The sequence below is a fragment of the Temnothorax longispinosus genome, chromosome 9 (assembly GCF_030848805.1).
Source record: "Temnothorax longispinosus isolate EJ_2023e chromosome 9, Tlon_JGU_v1, whole genome shotgun sequence".
NCBI lineage: Eukaryota > Metazoa > Arthropoda > Insecta > Hymenoptera > Formicidae > Temnothorax > Temnothorax longispinosus.
Genome location: NC_092366.1, coordinates 45,102 through 62,048, shown reverse-complemented (window position 1 = coordinate 62,048; position 16,947 = coordinate 45,102). Strand labels below are relative to the sequence as shown.

At 36.2% G+C, this 16,947-nt stretch overlaps 2 protein-coding genes across 12 annotated transcripts; one reads left to right on the top strand and one right to left on the bottom strand.

The window, feature by feature from the left end:
* The first annotated feature begins 53 nt into the window (after positions 1-53).
* Positions 54-13,025, top strand: LOC139819310 (uncharacterized). 10 transcript variants are annotated; one of them, XM_071788545.1, is made up of 7 exons: positions 84-228; positions 378-523; positions 1,461-2,056; positions 2,381-2,544; positions 4,837-5,044; positions 6,025-6,173; positions 7,950-13,025. In XM_071788545.1, the coding sequence occupies exons 5-7, from the start codon at positions 4,966-4,968 to the stop codon at positions 8,121-8,123; spliced, it is 402 nt and encodes a 133-aa protein (XP_071644646.1). In that variant the 5' UTR covers positions 84-228; positions 378-523; positions 1,461-2,056; positions 2,381-2,544; positions 4,837-4,965; the 3' UTR covers positions 8,124-13,025. The 10 variants fall into 10 exon arrangements, with proteins under 10 accessions (XP_071644640.1, XP_071644642.1, XP_071644643.1 ...); XM_071788546.1 differs by having other exon boundaries at positions 378-571; positions 1,955-2,056; XM_071788544.1 differs by having other exon boundaries at positions 378-571.
* LOC139819308 (omega-amidase NIT2-like) lies at positions 12,480-16,677 on the bottom strand. 2 transcript variants are annotated; one of them, XM_071788534.1, is made up of 6 exons: positions 16,519-16,677; positions 15,828-15,974; positions 14,734-14,921; positions 14,157-14,325; positions 13,228-13,461; positions 12,480-12,832 (listed from the first exon to the last, which is right to left on the bottom strand). In XM_071788534.1, exons 1-6 carry the CDS (start codon positions 16,562-16,564, stop codon positions 12,738-12,740), a joined length of 879 nt encoding a protein of 292 aa, XP_071644635.1. In that variant the 5' UTR covers positions 16,565-16,677; the 3' UTR covers positions 12,480-12,737. The 2 variants fall into 2 exon arrangements, with proteins under 2 accessions (XP_071644635.1, XP_071644636.1); XM_071788535.1 differs by lacking the exon at positions 16,519-16,677 and adding an exon at positions 16,046-16,339.
* Positions 16,678-16,947: the final 270 nt, after the last annotated feature.

The window sequence follows — 16,947 nt, the reverse complement described above, 5'->3', positions numbered from 1 at the left end:
GCGCACTCGGCACTCTGCACCTGCACTGTGTGGCACCAGTGTGCAGTGTGCACTGTGTGCAAACTGTGCAGTACCAGCAGTGTAGTATATACATATACAGCTGTGCAGGTGTGCTTGAGCACTATCACTATGCTCATGCTCGCGCATTCTCACAATCATGCTGCATGCTGCATGCAGTAATCCACTAATCTAGTGATGCTCAGATGAAGATAAAGGTACTTATTTTGGGTGAGCTTATTAATGATAAATAAATCACAATCGCAAAGCTGCGCAATGCACAATGAGCGCGCGCGCGCGCGCGGTCTCGCGCGTCCGCGGCAGTCCGCGCGCAAAAATGATTAAAGAATAATAAATAGTGGATACTGGGTGGGACATAGGATAGACGACGACGACGACGACGACAACAGTTGAGAAAATCCGAGAGCCCGGGAACAGCCGGGAAAGGGCCGAGTGCGATAACTGCCAGTATACGATATGCGGAGTCGGAAGTGAAATGGGATCATTGAACGAGTCATATAATAAAGTATAATTACTGTTACACTTGACGGTCCAAAAGTATATACTATTGCAGGTAGATCAAAATATAGATATAGGTAATATGTCACGTGTAATAACAAAAGTCACTTGTCAGTTATGTTGAAGCTAAATGGAAATGAGCTGTTTCAGAATACGATGAGAACATATGCGACTATACTTATCTAGATCGATCGCGAACAACGGCCACGAGAACGTGCCGATAGCTAATTTCATCGACCGAAATACGTTAATACGAAATATAATCGTTGCATGATCGTTTGAATTAAAATTTAAATCTTATCGAAACTGTCTATGACTACGTTTACACAGCTGTTTATAATCTAATTTAATAACTTCTGTATACTACACCTGATCCAAAATTTTTCTTTTTATTATAAAACGATTATTTAAATATGAACCTATATTGATATTCTAACATTGCATTTGAATCAATTTTTGATATATATATATATACTAAAAAAGTTGTAGTTTAAATATCAAAAAAGGCTCATATATAAATGATTATTATGATAAAAAAAAAAGAAAAATTTTGGATCGGATAATAGACGGTAGTTATTAAACTGGATTATAAGCCACTGTGTAAACGTAGTCTATACATTTTTAATTTACTAAAAAATAAAATTTTACTTCCTAGTATTTATAATATACCTAAATGTCTTAATAATGATATTATCAAGGATATTGTAATAGAAATAGTTTCCAAGTTTTACGACTGTGAATTAAGAATTACCTTAAAACGGTTAAATACAAATAGTTTGTTATATCCTTTATATGTTAATGTGATTATATAATCAGTAAAAGACATATATGTATATTACTTAAATAATGATATTCTAAAATACAATTTAGCATCTTGTCACATTTTTAATTTACGTGTAATTTACGTGCATTTTTAGTTTAATGGTAAATGTAATTTGTTATAGGTACGTGGTTTAATTGACGGGCGTCTTATAAAGCATACTTCAGGCGTGCCTTCGAAACCAATCGCACAAATCTCTAATACTCGCAGGCATCTCTTGTCGCAACGTGGCCATGTTCCATTCTTGATCGAGTATCCACGAAATATCAATATATCCTACACCTACAGATTATTATATTAATTTTAAAATCTACTACTTTTTTCTTTTCTCTATTTAATTCTTGACGTTTTATTATTTGAAATATATAAAAATTAAATTATCTTGACCAGCAGCGTGTAATTAACAATCGCAACAAGGTAATATTTTATTTTCTGGAAGAAAGCTATAATCCAACTATACATTTCCATTCGCTTCATCTTAAGATGTGCCTTGATCTAGGTGTATATATATGTATAGTCTCGAAATTAATTTCAGTCGGTTTGTTATTGCAATTAAAATTGCAAAAAATGCAAAAGCGATCCCGCGATAGCGTCTGTAATGAATACGCTTTTTTGTAGACGGCGGTCCAGCAGCAGCAGCAGCAGCAGCAGCAGTGGCGGCGGCGGCGACGACGATGACGACAACGACGACGACGACAGCCGCGGCGTTGGCGACAGGGGGTACGTTATGCTGGGGGTGGCTTCGTCGCAGCGTGGCGAGAGAAAGAGAGAGTGAGAGTGAGGAAGAGGGAGAGAGGCGATGCGCGGAACGTATTCGATCGACCCGCGTGAGAGGAATGAGCTTGTACTGCGACAGAGTTCAGTCAGTCAGTCGGTCGGTGCCGCTATCAACCGCTGCATCGCGTTGAGCCTCTCGGAGGTCTCGCGAGAAACACGCAGCCGGTATACGTTCGATCGCACCCCTTTTCTTTTTTCTCTTTTTCTCGCTTTCTCCATCTTGTCATTCTAAACTAAACGACCGATTTCTCGTCTTCCGCGGAACAGATCACAGGATCGCGTTCGATATATCGGTTTAATCAAAATTGTGGACATCCCCTTTTCTCCACACGTCGAACAAGAGGAGAGAATACACGTGCGTGTGGAGCAGCGACGCACGAGGGGCGACGTCGACGTAAAGCGGGCGATTGGCGGAGCGATGTAGCACAAAGGTAACGCAATCCTTTTTCCCTCTCCACCACACGTCTGTACCGCATGTATTACTATGCGGATTTATTTTCGGCCGGCCTGGATAACCAATGGCCACCCGTTGCATGAAACTATGCGAGTTGGTCCCGTCGTCTCAGCTGTGGACTGATTACAAGCGGTTCACCCGGGGGGGGGGGGGAGTTTGACGTCACCCCCCTGCTCGAATCTGGTCAACAACGAGCGTAATTCCGTAACGGATATGATACGTCGTGTCATTGACATCATATTCGCGTGGTTCCTCGGTTTCTGTGGGTTCCTGGGATTTTGCAATCCTTTATTTTTCTTCTGTTTCATCTTATTTACACAACCTTCTTTTTTTCCACAAAATACTTTTTAAAAATGAATTTAGTTAACGTTAAATTAGTTAAATCATTAAGGCACTTGTGTGTGCAATGATCGCGTGATATATGTATGTATACATATCGCTATAATATCGCTAACTATTCAACCATGCAATCCATAAATTGAGCAAATTTTAAATCGAGCATTACTGTGTATGTGTGTATGCTTAGAATAAATAAATACAGATATTTTATTATTTAAAATTTTCAACAAACTGGCGTTGCAATATATAAATTTCAGATCATCGCATACGCCCCGAGGCAAAATTTTATTTTTGCATATTTTCGAAGAGTTTATTTCGTAGTAAAACATAAATTTTAATACAACCACTTAGTAGTAACTTAGTTAAATATGTATAATAATTTCATGGTCTTTCAAGACTTTGAAAGGACAGGTCAGAAGACACGGATATCCTTAACAAAAATTGATTTTTTTAATGCGAGACCTACCATCCTTTAAAGTTTGTCTTACACCTTCTGAAACACTGTATGTGTATTATATATATTATATACATTAAATCTTCAATTTCATAAAATATATATTATGCATATTAATATATTCTAATATATAATGTGAATTATCTCTTTAACATTTTTAGAACATGTTTGGATTCGAGATAATAAAATTTTAATTAGAAAATTGTCGCAATCTATAAATATAATTTCTGAATTTTAACAGTAATTTTATATATTTTACCAGTTTACTTCTTTGCATTTGCTGTATTTATAAACAAGAGATCTATTTTATAAAATAGAAAACTATTAATATAGATTTCCATGTCCTATAGTATATAACGCAAGCACGAACGACGTGGCGCGATAAAGTTTGTCTTTGCATATGGATCTTGGGATTGTGCGATAGCTTTGATCGAGGAATCGTCATGTCGACGATCGATTCAGAAAGACTATTCTTCACATTTCACGTGACCTTGCCCAACTACAAAACGTACATTCACACAAAGATTTTAACGCGTGTAATTTCAACAAGTTCCATCTCTATATAGCGATGTGCGAAAATAGACTTTACGCCAATTAATCATATTTCTATCATTGATAACAAAGATAAAGATAGATTCTCGCTTATCTGTAGTCTATAGCATTGAAAAGTGTATAATTTACCAAAGTAACTTATCAGCTTTAAACTTTACTTTGGCACAATGAACAAGTTTAAGAACGGTGTTGGTGCGCCCGCGCCGTTTACACCTCGTATATAATAACGCATACTTGGCAGACGCGTTGCGTCGAAACCCGTCGATTACATCGCGAATATGGACTTTGGTTTTGTATAACTTTCAAGGGTGACAAAAAGCTTGTCAATAAAAAATTGAACGCGAAGCTTATATTGGCGAGGAAACCTTGCCAATTCCTGGAAATCAGGAAATTCTAATTTCAATGAAACTCCGCGCACGCATCCAAGAAATGCCAAAGCCAAAACTGATGAATAGTAAATGGAAAATTTTTAACTTATGTAGTGTCTCACACATGTGTGTATATATATATGTGTGTATGTATATGTATATATATATATATATATATCTATGTATATGTACAATCTGAAGAAATAAATGTAATTGATAAAGGTATTAAATTATAGTTTTGCGATTTATGCAGAAAGACGTATATGTGATGTCGCGCGCAAATTGAATAATTTAGTTCTCTGCATCATGTAACGATTCACCATTCACGCACTGCGTAATCTTCCGCGGTCATCAACAGCCATCAAGCTAATCTGCGTTTCTCGCGAATTCCCAATTCCGCGATATGTAGCGTGCGTGAGGCGTGTCAAGAATTCCGTCTCGTAATCTCGGCTTTAAGGCCGAGACGACAATTATCGCGCGGTTACGATTCATTAGGTGAGGCCCACGCGAGATTGATCTAATACGATGACAAATGTATCCTGATTCTTTCGCGCAGGCAACATGTTCCTGTTGCTGTCAGTGCACGAACGGAGATTGCTGCAGTAGCCGACCATTCTGAGAGAATCTTCATCCTATCGATACAAGCACGTCCCACTTTTTTTCCAAGTAAACATCCCCGCGGATCATGAAGTGGCTCTCCGTCAGCAAGACATTCACGTGGACGTTCTGCCTGTCCACCATTTTATTCCTGCCAGCGAGAACAAGTAAGGCGCGACACACACGAAAGTAACGTAAAATTGACATGCAATTGTCACAAAGAGCACAGCAAATAGTTTTTATTCTTATTAAGGTAGCGAGTAGTAGAGCGAGTTGTAGCGAGTTTAATGGCGCGACAAGTTTACAATGATCGACATAGGAATCGTGAGGGAAAAGTGATATGGTCCGAGTGAAAAGAATAATATAAGTGTCTTGAGACACGTATCTCTCTCGCCTAGGTAAAAATGCTTACAAGATACTGCCCAAGTACACTCTTTGGTTTTGTGTGTTTTTAGATATAGCTCGCAAAGCACGTAACCATTTAATGTCAACAAAAACGATAGATTTTCTTGTTCACATATTGTTAAATTTTCCATTATAAAAGAAATTCGAAACATAATTATAAACCATTTTACCAAAGAGTCTTTTAAGCGCGGTTTTTCATATGTATTTTTATATCTTTTGTGTATGCTTGTGTTGCTTTAGTTAAATATATATGTTATTTTTATTTTTTCTCTATCTATCCACCTCTCTCAAGTAGGTACTAATTTTTACTTTATATCTTTTGTGTATGCTTGTTGCTTTAGTTAGATATATATGTTATTCTTATTTTTTCTCTATCTATCCACCTCTCTCAAGTACTAATTTTTACTCCAGTTTGATATTCTCTTATGCGTCACTGTACCACTGTACGTTGTTTTGTTTCTTACTGTGGTTTCTTAATATAATACAATCGATTTAAATCTCGAAGCTTATATTATTAAGCACGTCCATTTAAAGAATGCAAAGATCAATACATTATTTAAATGCTGGAATTTTCGTAAATTCTTCAGGAAAAGTTAATGTCGATTCGAAATTATTGACGACATCGCCCACTTCCAAATAGAGTTTCGAAATGACTTGTACAGTACATGTTTCGGTGTGTGACATACGATTGCGGAAACCAGATTGCACAACTGCCAATCTGCAATGTGGTAAATTTTTTCAGATGCTCTGGAGGAGAATTGTACGGATTTTCAGGGTGGCACCGTCAAACACGGCCTCTTCTACGTGCCAGGACCTGCGGTTTGCAGTCTCTGCGTCTGCTATCATTCCGAGCCATTGTGGTGTCAAGCCATTTACTGTACGCCACCATACGTGAGTAGTCGAGCTAGAATGCGAGAAACACTGCACGCACTCATCTCTTTTAACTGCTTTTTAATTATATTCTCTCTATACCGGCCCGCGTCACTGATTAAAATCAATGTTGTACATGCGCCGCTGTCTCAAGTCCGAAGTAGCACAAAGTTCCATGTCGTACATTACGCACTTAACGACCGCTATGCCGTTAATAAGCGCGCAATCGGCTTTGTATGCTAGTTTGCAAGGGGAGTCTTAACAACCGCCATAACGAAGTAGACGTATTAATGTTGGTTCTATATTTCTTGTGCTAAAAATAGAGTAAAAATCAGTGTAGAAGAAAGTTGTTATATAACAATAAAATATAGGATGATAATATTTTATTCATGTATTTTATAAAATATTTTATATGATATAAATTATATGTTCTATTATCAATAGAAACATTTTTCAGCGAGGATTATAGTAGAAGAAGGCAATCTTTACAACTAATCTATATTTGTATTATATTTCAACTATCTATTTATTTGTAGTAGTATTGTGATGTATGAGAATTTTTGTATACAGAATCAAATTACTTAGAATATTATAGAATTTTTTATGTATAATTCTCGAGACGATAGCCAAAAATTTAGTATTCCGCTAGTGGATGTAATTTACTTCAAACTTAATTATTTAAAAAGGTTTCGTTTAATTTGCTCAGACGAGAAATAGTCGGAAAGAGAAATATGTCTTTTTTTTATATATATATAAATAATAGCACTAATCCGATTGCTCAACGGGATGGTTAATAATCGCTTTATTAAATTTCTCCCAATTAGACCTTACAAGTGCCACAGAAAAGTTTGGAGAAAAGTTTGTTAACAAGATTTTTTTCGAATATAAATTTCACATGTGGCACCAAAAGTAATACTTTTATGCTTCTAAATCTTTACATCTTTAATTTTTATTTGATCTATGCTTGACCTAATGCTTAAAAAAATGCAAGTATTATAGTATTTATCCTTACAGAATTAATTGTATATAGTTCAATTGTATGTATAGTTTCATGCTCACGAAAGATCAAGAAAATTGATGTATCGCGTGTCATAAAGTGTCTTTGTGAATGCAGGCGCATAGATGCATCAGATTGTATGTATATACACGTTCACGCAATTAACTCGACGTTTCACACGTCGTTAAACATCTATGCACGTACGTTATCGCGTATGTGCATAGATGTTTAACGCGATGCATTTTTTTGCGATAGGTCTCATGTAGGGCAGTAGGACCTGAACTACGATTTGCATGCGACGGTTTTATGCTAATCTTGCCTACAATTGCAACATCATCTCTCGCTATATGTGAGAATTCGGTTGAGTTACTGCACGAGTTGCAATATATATATGTTACTAAAAATTATTTATCTATATAAATAAGCTTCAAATTACATTTCTATGTATGTCCTTATATGTGTCTTTATACATATATGCTTTATATATATATATATATATATATATATATATATATATATATATATATCTAGGATACACGCGCACGTATTGTAATGTATTGTGATATAATTTTCCATAAAATACTTGAAGATAACTTATATCTCAAAACTAAAATTTTTTTTTATTCTTTATATTTTATAATGCAACAGCTATGTTATGAGATAGACAAACGCTATTTTCTACGAGAGCATCGCTATAGCATACTTTTATTTAGTTGTTTTAAAGTTAAACGATGTTTTAAATTATAAATCAAGCTCTCAAACGCTTATGTCGCCGATCTCATGTCGCGATTGTTCCGCAGAAATGCAAAAAGTTCCGCGTGGGTGAACGCTGCTGCGAGTTCGAGTGTCTTGACGATAGCGACGATTGGAGTGGCCCAGACGTATACGACGCTGCAGGATCGTCCAAGATCCACAAGCAGAGTCCCGTCCTGTGCCTGTTTGGCCTGTTGATCGCGTTATCGATGGTGCCTTAGTTACGATCAGACGAGATCCGCCATCAGTCGTCATCGCCATTATAGACCTTTCCCTCGTCGGATAATTCGAAGACGTCATCCGTTAGTGATATTGGTGACGACGATGATGATGACAACATCAGAATTATACGTACAAGAAATCCTCGAGGCAGGTTTGTCTCGTACTGTGAGCACGCAGTATTTTGGCGAACGGCAATGTTCTTTGCCTATAGGATAATTAGGTCGTCCATTTGGAATAGCGCGAGCTCTGATTAACCGAGAACTGGAGTTTTCTCCAGTAGACCGGTACAGTTAAATTGTTAAATCGAAGATCAATCGAGTCACTTTTTGAATAATTGTGAAAAATTGAGAAAACAATATTTATTTTACATTAATAATAAATAACGGGATTCGTAAACGTACGTGTTTCGACGATAGTTTCAATAGTAGTTATTGTTATTGTACATACCAAATTAAGAAGATGTATATTTTTTTCATAACTTTGCTAAGAGAGCATTTATAAGCACTTGTGAATTTGGTCAGGTTTGGAGCGCGCGTGCGCATACATACACACAAAGAAACAAAAAAACACTCATACACAACGCGTGAACAAGTCTTTTTTATTTTCTCAATTTTCCGATTTCTTTCGAAACCGGGTTTCCTCATATTTTTCCACCTTGTCAAATTCGATATAATAACACTTGTCAGACGGCACGCAAACTCGATATCGAGTTAAAACCTACTCATATTCGAATGTGAAGGAATGACGTGAGAGTAGCTCTTGGCCTAATCCGAACACTCAGATGTCAGCCACTGTCATGTACGAGGTGTACTTGATCTCGTTTCGAAATAAAATTCAACATTTTGTTGTTCAGGAAACACATGCGCAATAATGTACATAAAATAATCGTTAGAAAATTGATTCGATGCTCAATTCTCGATCAGCTTTCTCGGCTTAACCGGTACCAATTCTCGAGAATGATCGTAATAGATATATAATAAGGGACATCGTAAAATAATGAATGTAAAAATTGGCGAAAATCTCTAGCATTTATATATAATCATCGCCTTTGACAATACTCGCGCTCGATGGACGACCGAAGGAGACTGAAAATGATAGAGACTTGGCGCGCACAAGCGTGTGCGTGCGTGGTAAATCAAAATTTTTATTTTTTTATTGTCGCAAAACGATGTGTGATAAAGTGCGCAGAAACACAAGTCTCTTGTCAACGAACACTGGGAGCTGAGATATTCCGTCGAGTGCGCGATATCCTCTTTGTTTGAAAGAGAGAGACTCGTTTCAATCTCCAATTCGATCGATTTTACCGTTCATTCGTTTTGCTTTACATCGGGTTTGTCGGTAAACAAGCCTTTCTGTTGGTTTCTGTCAAAAAGGCATCTCGCTCTGTTTCCACGATTAAAATTCATTAAAATGATAAACTCGGGCGGAGCTCATGCGATGAATCAACGTCCATCGATTTATCGTTTCAGTTTTACTTCATTTGCTTGTCATTCTGTTTATCTTTGGCAAAAAATTCCTTTTCGTCGATAATCGCCGCGATGTTTGTTCCGCGTGTGCGAGAAGAAACTTTTCTTTATTACGAAAAATTCAACAAATTACTCGAGTCAAGCGGTTTTACTTTGTCAAGTCTAATGACAAAGTGTTTGCTTGCGTATGGCTGCAAGATTTTATTACAATTTCATATAAATCGATCTTATAAGAAAGGTAACGTACACGTATTAAAGAGATAAAAGGTATTATTTATGCAAATATTAGTTATGATTAGTACTCGGGTGTGAAAAGACACAAAATGCATGAAAAGTTTGAGGAAAAACACACTAATACACTTATTTTGTGTGTAAAAGTTCTTGTCTATTATTTTTATTATACGCTACTAATATTTTTCTATTTCGAAATATAAATTTCAATAGAAACGAATAATATCGGTATGCAACTTGACGATGAAAGTTTAGATGTTTCGTCGTATCCCGATAATGTACTCTTCCGCTCGCTTCCACATTACAAAACATTTTGATTATTCTCGTTCCAATTAACACTCGACCACCAATTAACTATTATTCGCACGACATTTCAAAGCGGCGATAATTATAATAAGCGCCTGGATTTTCATGCGATAACAAGCCGGTTAATTATAATTGCTGTGGAATTGCGATACTGCGCCATTAATTGTTAATCGATATATATGTAAGCTGAAGCATAAATTATTTACGCGAACAAGTTTAATATCCTGAAAGTATCTGACAATTGCGGATTAGTGATCGATGCGAATGCGACTTTGGAGCCTTGCCAATCTTGCCATATTACAGAAAATTCTCTTATTTTATAACGCTTACTTACTGGAAACAATCTAAGAAAAAAAAGAGTTGACTGCTTTTAATGAAACGGTATTCTATCGAAACGGTATTCTAATACCAACACCAGCGATAAAGCCGAGCAACATGGGGCCACACGAATTGTAATAGTATAACGTACCCAAACGTGCTTTCTTGGTCTTTTCACGGTGAAATGTGAGGGTGAAAATACGGTGCTATTATATAAGTCATTTCTCGCTAAGGAAGGTGACGCTGTATATGTTACGAATATCTGCGAGTCTCCAGTATTGCGACACCGCGTATTCCGATATTTGCGCACGTACGCTTGCCTGTGATATATTTTTACGGCGTTTGATTACTCTCCTCCTCCTTGGATCGCTAATCGCTTTGCGAATCTCAGAGGCTTCGATTAGCGCTGTGAATGTCTCTGACGAAAGCAGTTCTATTTAAGAACTGGAGATAAAAATAAGGATGGAGCAATCGTAATTGCACAAGGATGACGATGGTAATAATTAATAATTAATATATTGATTAATATTTATATTTATATGATCGATTAATTAATAATTACGCAGAAATTCTATTTACTACATGAAAAAGGTATTATTACAGAAGACGTGTTATTCTTTTTAATAATATTTATCCGTAAGATTCTATAAACGTTATGATCGTGAATTATCATTATTGTTAATAAAAATCATCTGTCCTATCATCTTCGACTTGGCGCAAAAAGCGAGAAAGGAACGAGAGAGTGATGGCGCGAATCAATTGTTATGTGAATATTGTGAATTAATTAATTAAGGGCCGCTCTATCACAGGGTATTTGCGAATAAGCATCCAAGTCGATCCACGCGAGCGCTTTATATTATATATATATATATATATATATATATATATATATATATATATTTCTTATTTCCGCAGACATCTCTTTCATTTCAATTCCGTCACGCGGAAATTCATAATTTCGCAACCATTTGTAATATATGTCTCCGTTGTTAGGAGCTTGCTCACTTATTACCACGTGTTTATGTCATATTGAAGCGTTGAAGGCAATCTTTCAATCGCGTCAATTTGAGATACTAAACATCTCAATTGAGCCGCTCTCAATATCGAAGGCGGACTAGTCTCGACTCTCTTGCATTTGAATTTTAAGCAATAATAAGTACATTGCCTGAGTTTTGCGCATAAATCAAGGTCAAGTTTGACAAACGGCGCCATTAAAGCCACTGAAGCAAGAGCGACAAAAAGGATGTTTGAGATTAAGTTATGATAGCTTAAATATGATAGACTTGTTCATAGTATGCGCGATGCCTGGCTCGGATGTGACCTAGTTTTCAATGCAATTTTGCTGTTTTCAAAAGTTTCAAAAAATTTTGTCAGATTTTTGGATGCTCAACTATCTAGATTAAAACACATTTATATGTATATCTTTCTAAACATTTTCATTAAAAAGAAAGTAAATAGGATATTATCATGCTTAGAAAATGCATATGTACCTCCGGGTCAAGTATCGTAATAAATTTTGAATTGAATTTATTTAACAATTTTATTGTCCCGTCTCGACGAGACAGCAGTGATAACCTTGGCTGATGGAAAACACAGAATGACACTTTTCCTAAATGCCTCGCCATTATACTTTTGCTCTCTTCTTCCTCTATATCCATCCTAATCCAGAGAATTATTAATCGACCAATTCTTCTAAGCTTACATAAAAAAAAAATGACCTAACGCGTTTACAAGAGTAAGAGAAGATATATACATATATATCGATATAAATAGCTAGACAATAGCTTTAATATATTACCGCAATACGTACTTTTGACATAATAATGTCATATAATGATCAAGGGGCCTTTTATGTGTGAGTGATCGTTCAGAGAATCCATATTGTGAAATTACAATAAAATTTAATTCAAAATACCAAATAAACTCGAATATGGTCTCTGGTTTGAACGAATCGTTCTTTGATTCCCTTGAGCAACAAAGAAGCACATCAATAAAATAAGATTTAATGATAAGACGAAAGTAAAACGTGGTATATATCAAAAGATATTAAATTTATTCAGAATATATAAAGTTTACTCGCCGGTAATTACATCTAAAACACCGTATCGCATGTGTCTTTACAACACGTGTGAATACAAGATATTTATATCTATAAAGTATTCTCGAATGCAAAATTTAGAACCTTATCCCTAAATAGTTAATCATCTTATAGGATTGCCTTGGATTGCTTATGACAACACATGTGAACGTGCTTAATAATGTATAAGCATTATCATTATCAGTAACATTTTCCTAATTTTCCTTCTTCCAAACGGTGTCATACAGATCTGTACGACGTTGATCGAACGTCGGGATTTGGGCTCTGACTTGATCCACGATTTTCAGATCTGTAATAATTCATTATTTCGATATATAGAATGCAATCATTTCCTATGTTATTTTATATATATATATATATATATTAATTTTTTATACCGCTTAATTTATACATAACTATATTTTATACTATATGCAGTTGTATGCTTCAAATAACGTTTTTTATATCTCTACTAAATATATAATAAATTATAGTAATACACATATTTCATTCCATTGCACATGTTAAAGGATTAAATTATACACACATTCGAGCGCACGTGTTATTAACGATCTAGTTAAAAAAATTTTTTAGTTTGATTAGAAAATAAGTAATTTTTATAAAATATTCGAGTTTGTGTAACTCGAAATATGCCGTATGGTCGTTATTCTAGCTTCGCACATATATACACACAGCATTAATTACCTATATCGGAGACCACCATATCCTCGGCGGCATCCAGCTCGTTAATTATTTCTCCCCAAGGATTGGTTAACTGAGTATGCCCCCAAGCGACGTATCCAGGCGGTGAGCCACGTGCCGGCGATACGCAGGCTACATATAATTGATTGTCGTTTGCTCTGGCACGCTGCAGCAGCGACCATTGTAGCGGGCCAGTGGTCATGTTGAATGCCGCCGGGTATATCAACATCTGACAACCTGACATCATCATAGGATGAAAGATGAACGTGAGAGACACGGTTTATAGGGCTTGTTAAGGGGGTAACGAGACTATCTCGATCACAATCTCGACTAACGATTCTTCTACAGATCTGTATAATACATTGTATAAACTACATTCGAAAGAAATTTATATACGTAAAAATATAGATTTATAAGTACATGTGTAACTAATAGCTACGCAAAAATAATATTTCTTAATCATCGAATGAGATTAAAAGAAAAGAAGCTTATAAAAGCTCTTATATATTAACTTTATTAATAATGAAATAAAATTTGAATCACGTCTAAATCTTGTAAAATTTCTCTTTTGTAAAAAGAGAATATTTCTCATGAATCGTACGTGAGAGATGATGAGAAAATAAAGAAGATATAATTATTTAATGACGTTAACCGATGCGATTAGAGAGCGCGTGCGCAAACTCGAATGTATAACGATAATGGAAATATTACTAAAATATTATCAATTTAATATAACATGTATTGCAATGCAATTATCTCATTTTAAGACGTATTAAAATTTAAAACGTGTGCGCGAATGTTAAAGCGTAACGTCAACAATGCGACGAAGAATGCGTTAAATTCCGTCTCGTTATTTTTAACGATATCGCGTGAATCAGACATACGATCGTATAATTACATATATATATAATACGTATCGTGTATCTATTCACCTTTGTTTCTGTATAATCGCGCCATTTCTTCAAATCTGATATCGTAGCAAATGCCAATGCCGATTTTGCAACCTTTCGCTTCAAACATGGTAAGGGACGCGCCGGCGGATAGGGCGTCACTCTCGCGAAAAGTGAATTTCCCTTTAATGTCGATGTCGAACAAATGCATCTGTAAAGAAGATAATGCTTAAAGTGCACTCTGTTTCATGTACCGTAACATTTGTTCATGTAGAAAGACGAAAGAAACCTTAATTTTCTCTCTCTCTCTCTCTCTCTCTCTCTCTCTCATTTTGTATATTCCTTATTTTAAATTAACATTTAAAATATGCGTAAACATAAAAATCTTAATAGTTGAAAATATATTTTAATATTTAGAATATATATAGATGAAATTGTATATTTGTGAAAAAACAACAATATATCTCTTGTAAAAATATAGTATACATATATATTATTGAAATATTTTTAAGAGCATTCGCCTCACTCACTCACGCACGCACGCACGCAAGCCACGTAGAATATTTTTTTACAAAGTTGTAAATAAATTCAATGCATGTGCAACAACATCGATTTTCACCTTCCTGTGCTTGGCTATGAGGTTTCCATCCGGTCCCCATACGGTGCAAGTGTTGTACAACTTGTCATCGTTGCTTCTCTCCGGTATCGTACCGCCAATCACATAGACATTGTTCTTTCTCGCCGCCTCGGACAACGCCGCGCTCGTCTCACCGTCCGGAATGCTCTCGGCGTATCTCGCAAAGTGAGCTATTTGTTTTACGAGTTTTACGTCAATACAAAATACAACGAGTGATAAACGAGTAAACTGCACTCACGCGCGTATAAAATCTGTTATAGGTATCTCGCGCGCAAACAGTAATCAAAAGTATATCCATATTATATCCATTAAAAATTTGAAAACGAACGATCGCTATGCACACAACGTTAAATTAATTTCTTCATAAATTATTATAAATTTTATTTCCATACTCCAGCTTAATTCTTTCATAATCGTCCGTACTCTTCTACTTTTATCTGACGCAAAAAGATTTTTATAACTGCAGTATATATAATTATATATAATAAGCCTTGAAGAAATAGAAATATAAATTTAAAACGGTGGATTGCTTACGTTACAAAGCTAACGATAAGATATGCAGGCTTTTAATTGTTTCGCAAATACAGATTTGCAAGAATTCGCGCGATGTCACTTATATACGCAGACATTTTACTTAATTATGATACGTGCATGTATACGATGTATACGAAAATATCACGCAGTCAGAAGCGAGAAGCAGTGACACGATCATTTCCTCGATCACTTGTCGTTTTCAGAACAATTTTTATTATATTTACGATATAATACTTAATAAGAGATATATGCTGAGGACGAAACATTTACTCTCCTGGATGTGTATTATATTCGCATCTCGGCATCTCGATTAGTAACGGCAAGTGGCAACGGCCTTGATTCAAAACTGAATTTTAGAAATTATTAAAGCTTTCCTTCTGATCCTACCAGATACAAGGTAATAATGTTCGTATAATATTCGGATCCTTGTTTCCGACTTCCGACAGATCCGATATGTGAGCTCGACTCTCGAGGATATAGAGCGTGTAATTTTTATGAAGAGATAAGTACGTGTTAAAAGTATTTATGCTCTTTTTATTTACACGTTCCATACGGCGAGTTGAAACACTCGGGCAGCGTGACGATGTCGGCTCGCTCCTGTTTCGCACGCTCGATGAAAGAAACGGCTCGCGAGACATTCGTTGCCTTGTCATCGCCAACGGCCAGCTGCACCAACGCCAGACGAAAGGCTGAAAGTACAATTACAATTACACGTACGCACGTACATAATTACAAGTACAATATGCTAGCGAGTTTGCACCGCATTGCCACATTGCGCGTCGAGGCCGTCGAGTTTCATGTCGGCAGAGTCTATATATAAGTCATTCCTTCTCCATCCGAATTAAAATATCACAAAAATGAAACAATAACAGTCTGAAATATCGTAGGTCGTAGGATACTTAGCGCTGTAGGCTGTAGGGTGATTTGATTGCATACACCTATTCTATTCAAAATTCAAAATTTCAATCGGAGCACACGGAGCACACTATACAGCAGACAGCAGTATTACAGCTGAGCTGAGTACAGGTGGGCACAGGCCACAGGGGTCAGGGGTCAGGGGTCAGGGGATAAAGTGAGCGATCGCTCGTTCAAAGATTACTCGACCAACCGGACCAACAGTAATAGTCAATAGAACCTTGCGTCCTTTGCTTCTTTTTACTTTTTACGTTGGACACACAGAAATACTCGCGCAATCTCGAAAATGTCGCGAAGAAGGAATAATCGTACACGTACTAGTCATTGTTCTCGTTCCGTACTGCGCGACACTCGCCCGCAACATGACAGGTTAAGTTAGTTGGTTTTATCTCGATGACGCGTGACAAGACCGTGCGCGTGACGTAAGGAAAACCACTAGTACTTATCTACTTCTACGTAGTCTACAGTAGATAAAGTAGAAAAACCGAATCTTTCGTCATGTGTTGTATTTAACCTCAAATGATATATATGTATTATCTTGGCAAGAAATTATTGATGTATAATGACAATAGGATTTATGGAGGATTCAGGATTCACACTGCGTCCGATGTTCGACGTACGACGATCCGACATCCAATAGGAAATTTTTGTCTCTAATAAATAAATTCTGTTATTGGATGTCGGATCGTCGTACGTCGAACATCGGACGTGATCGGACGCAATGTGAATCCTCCAATGTCGCTTGTA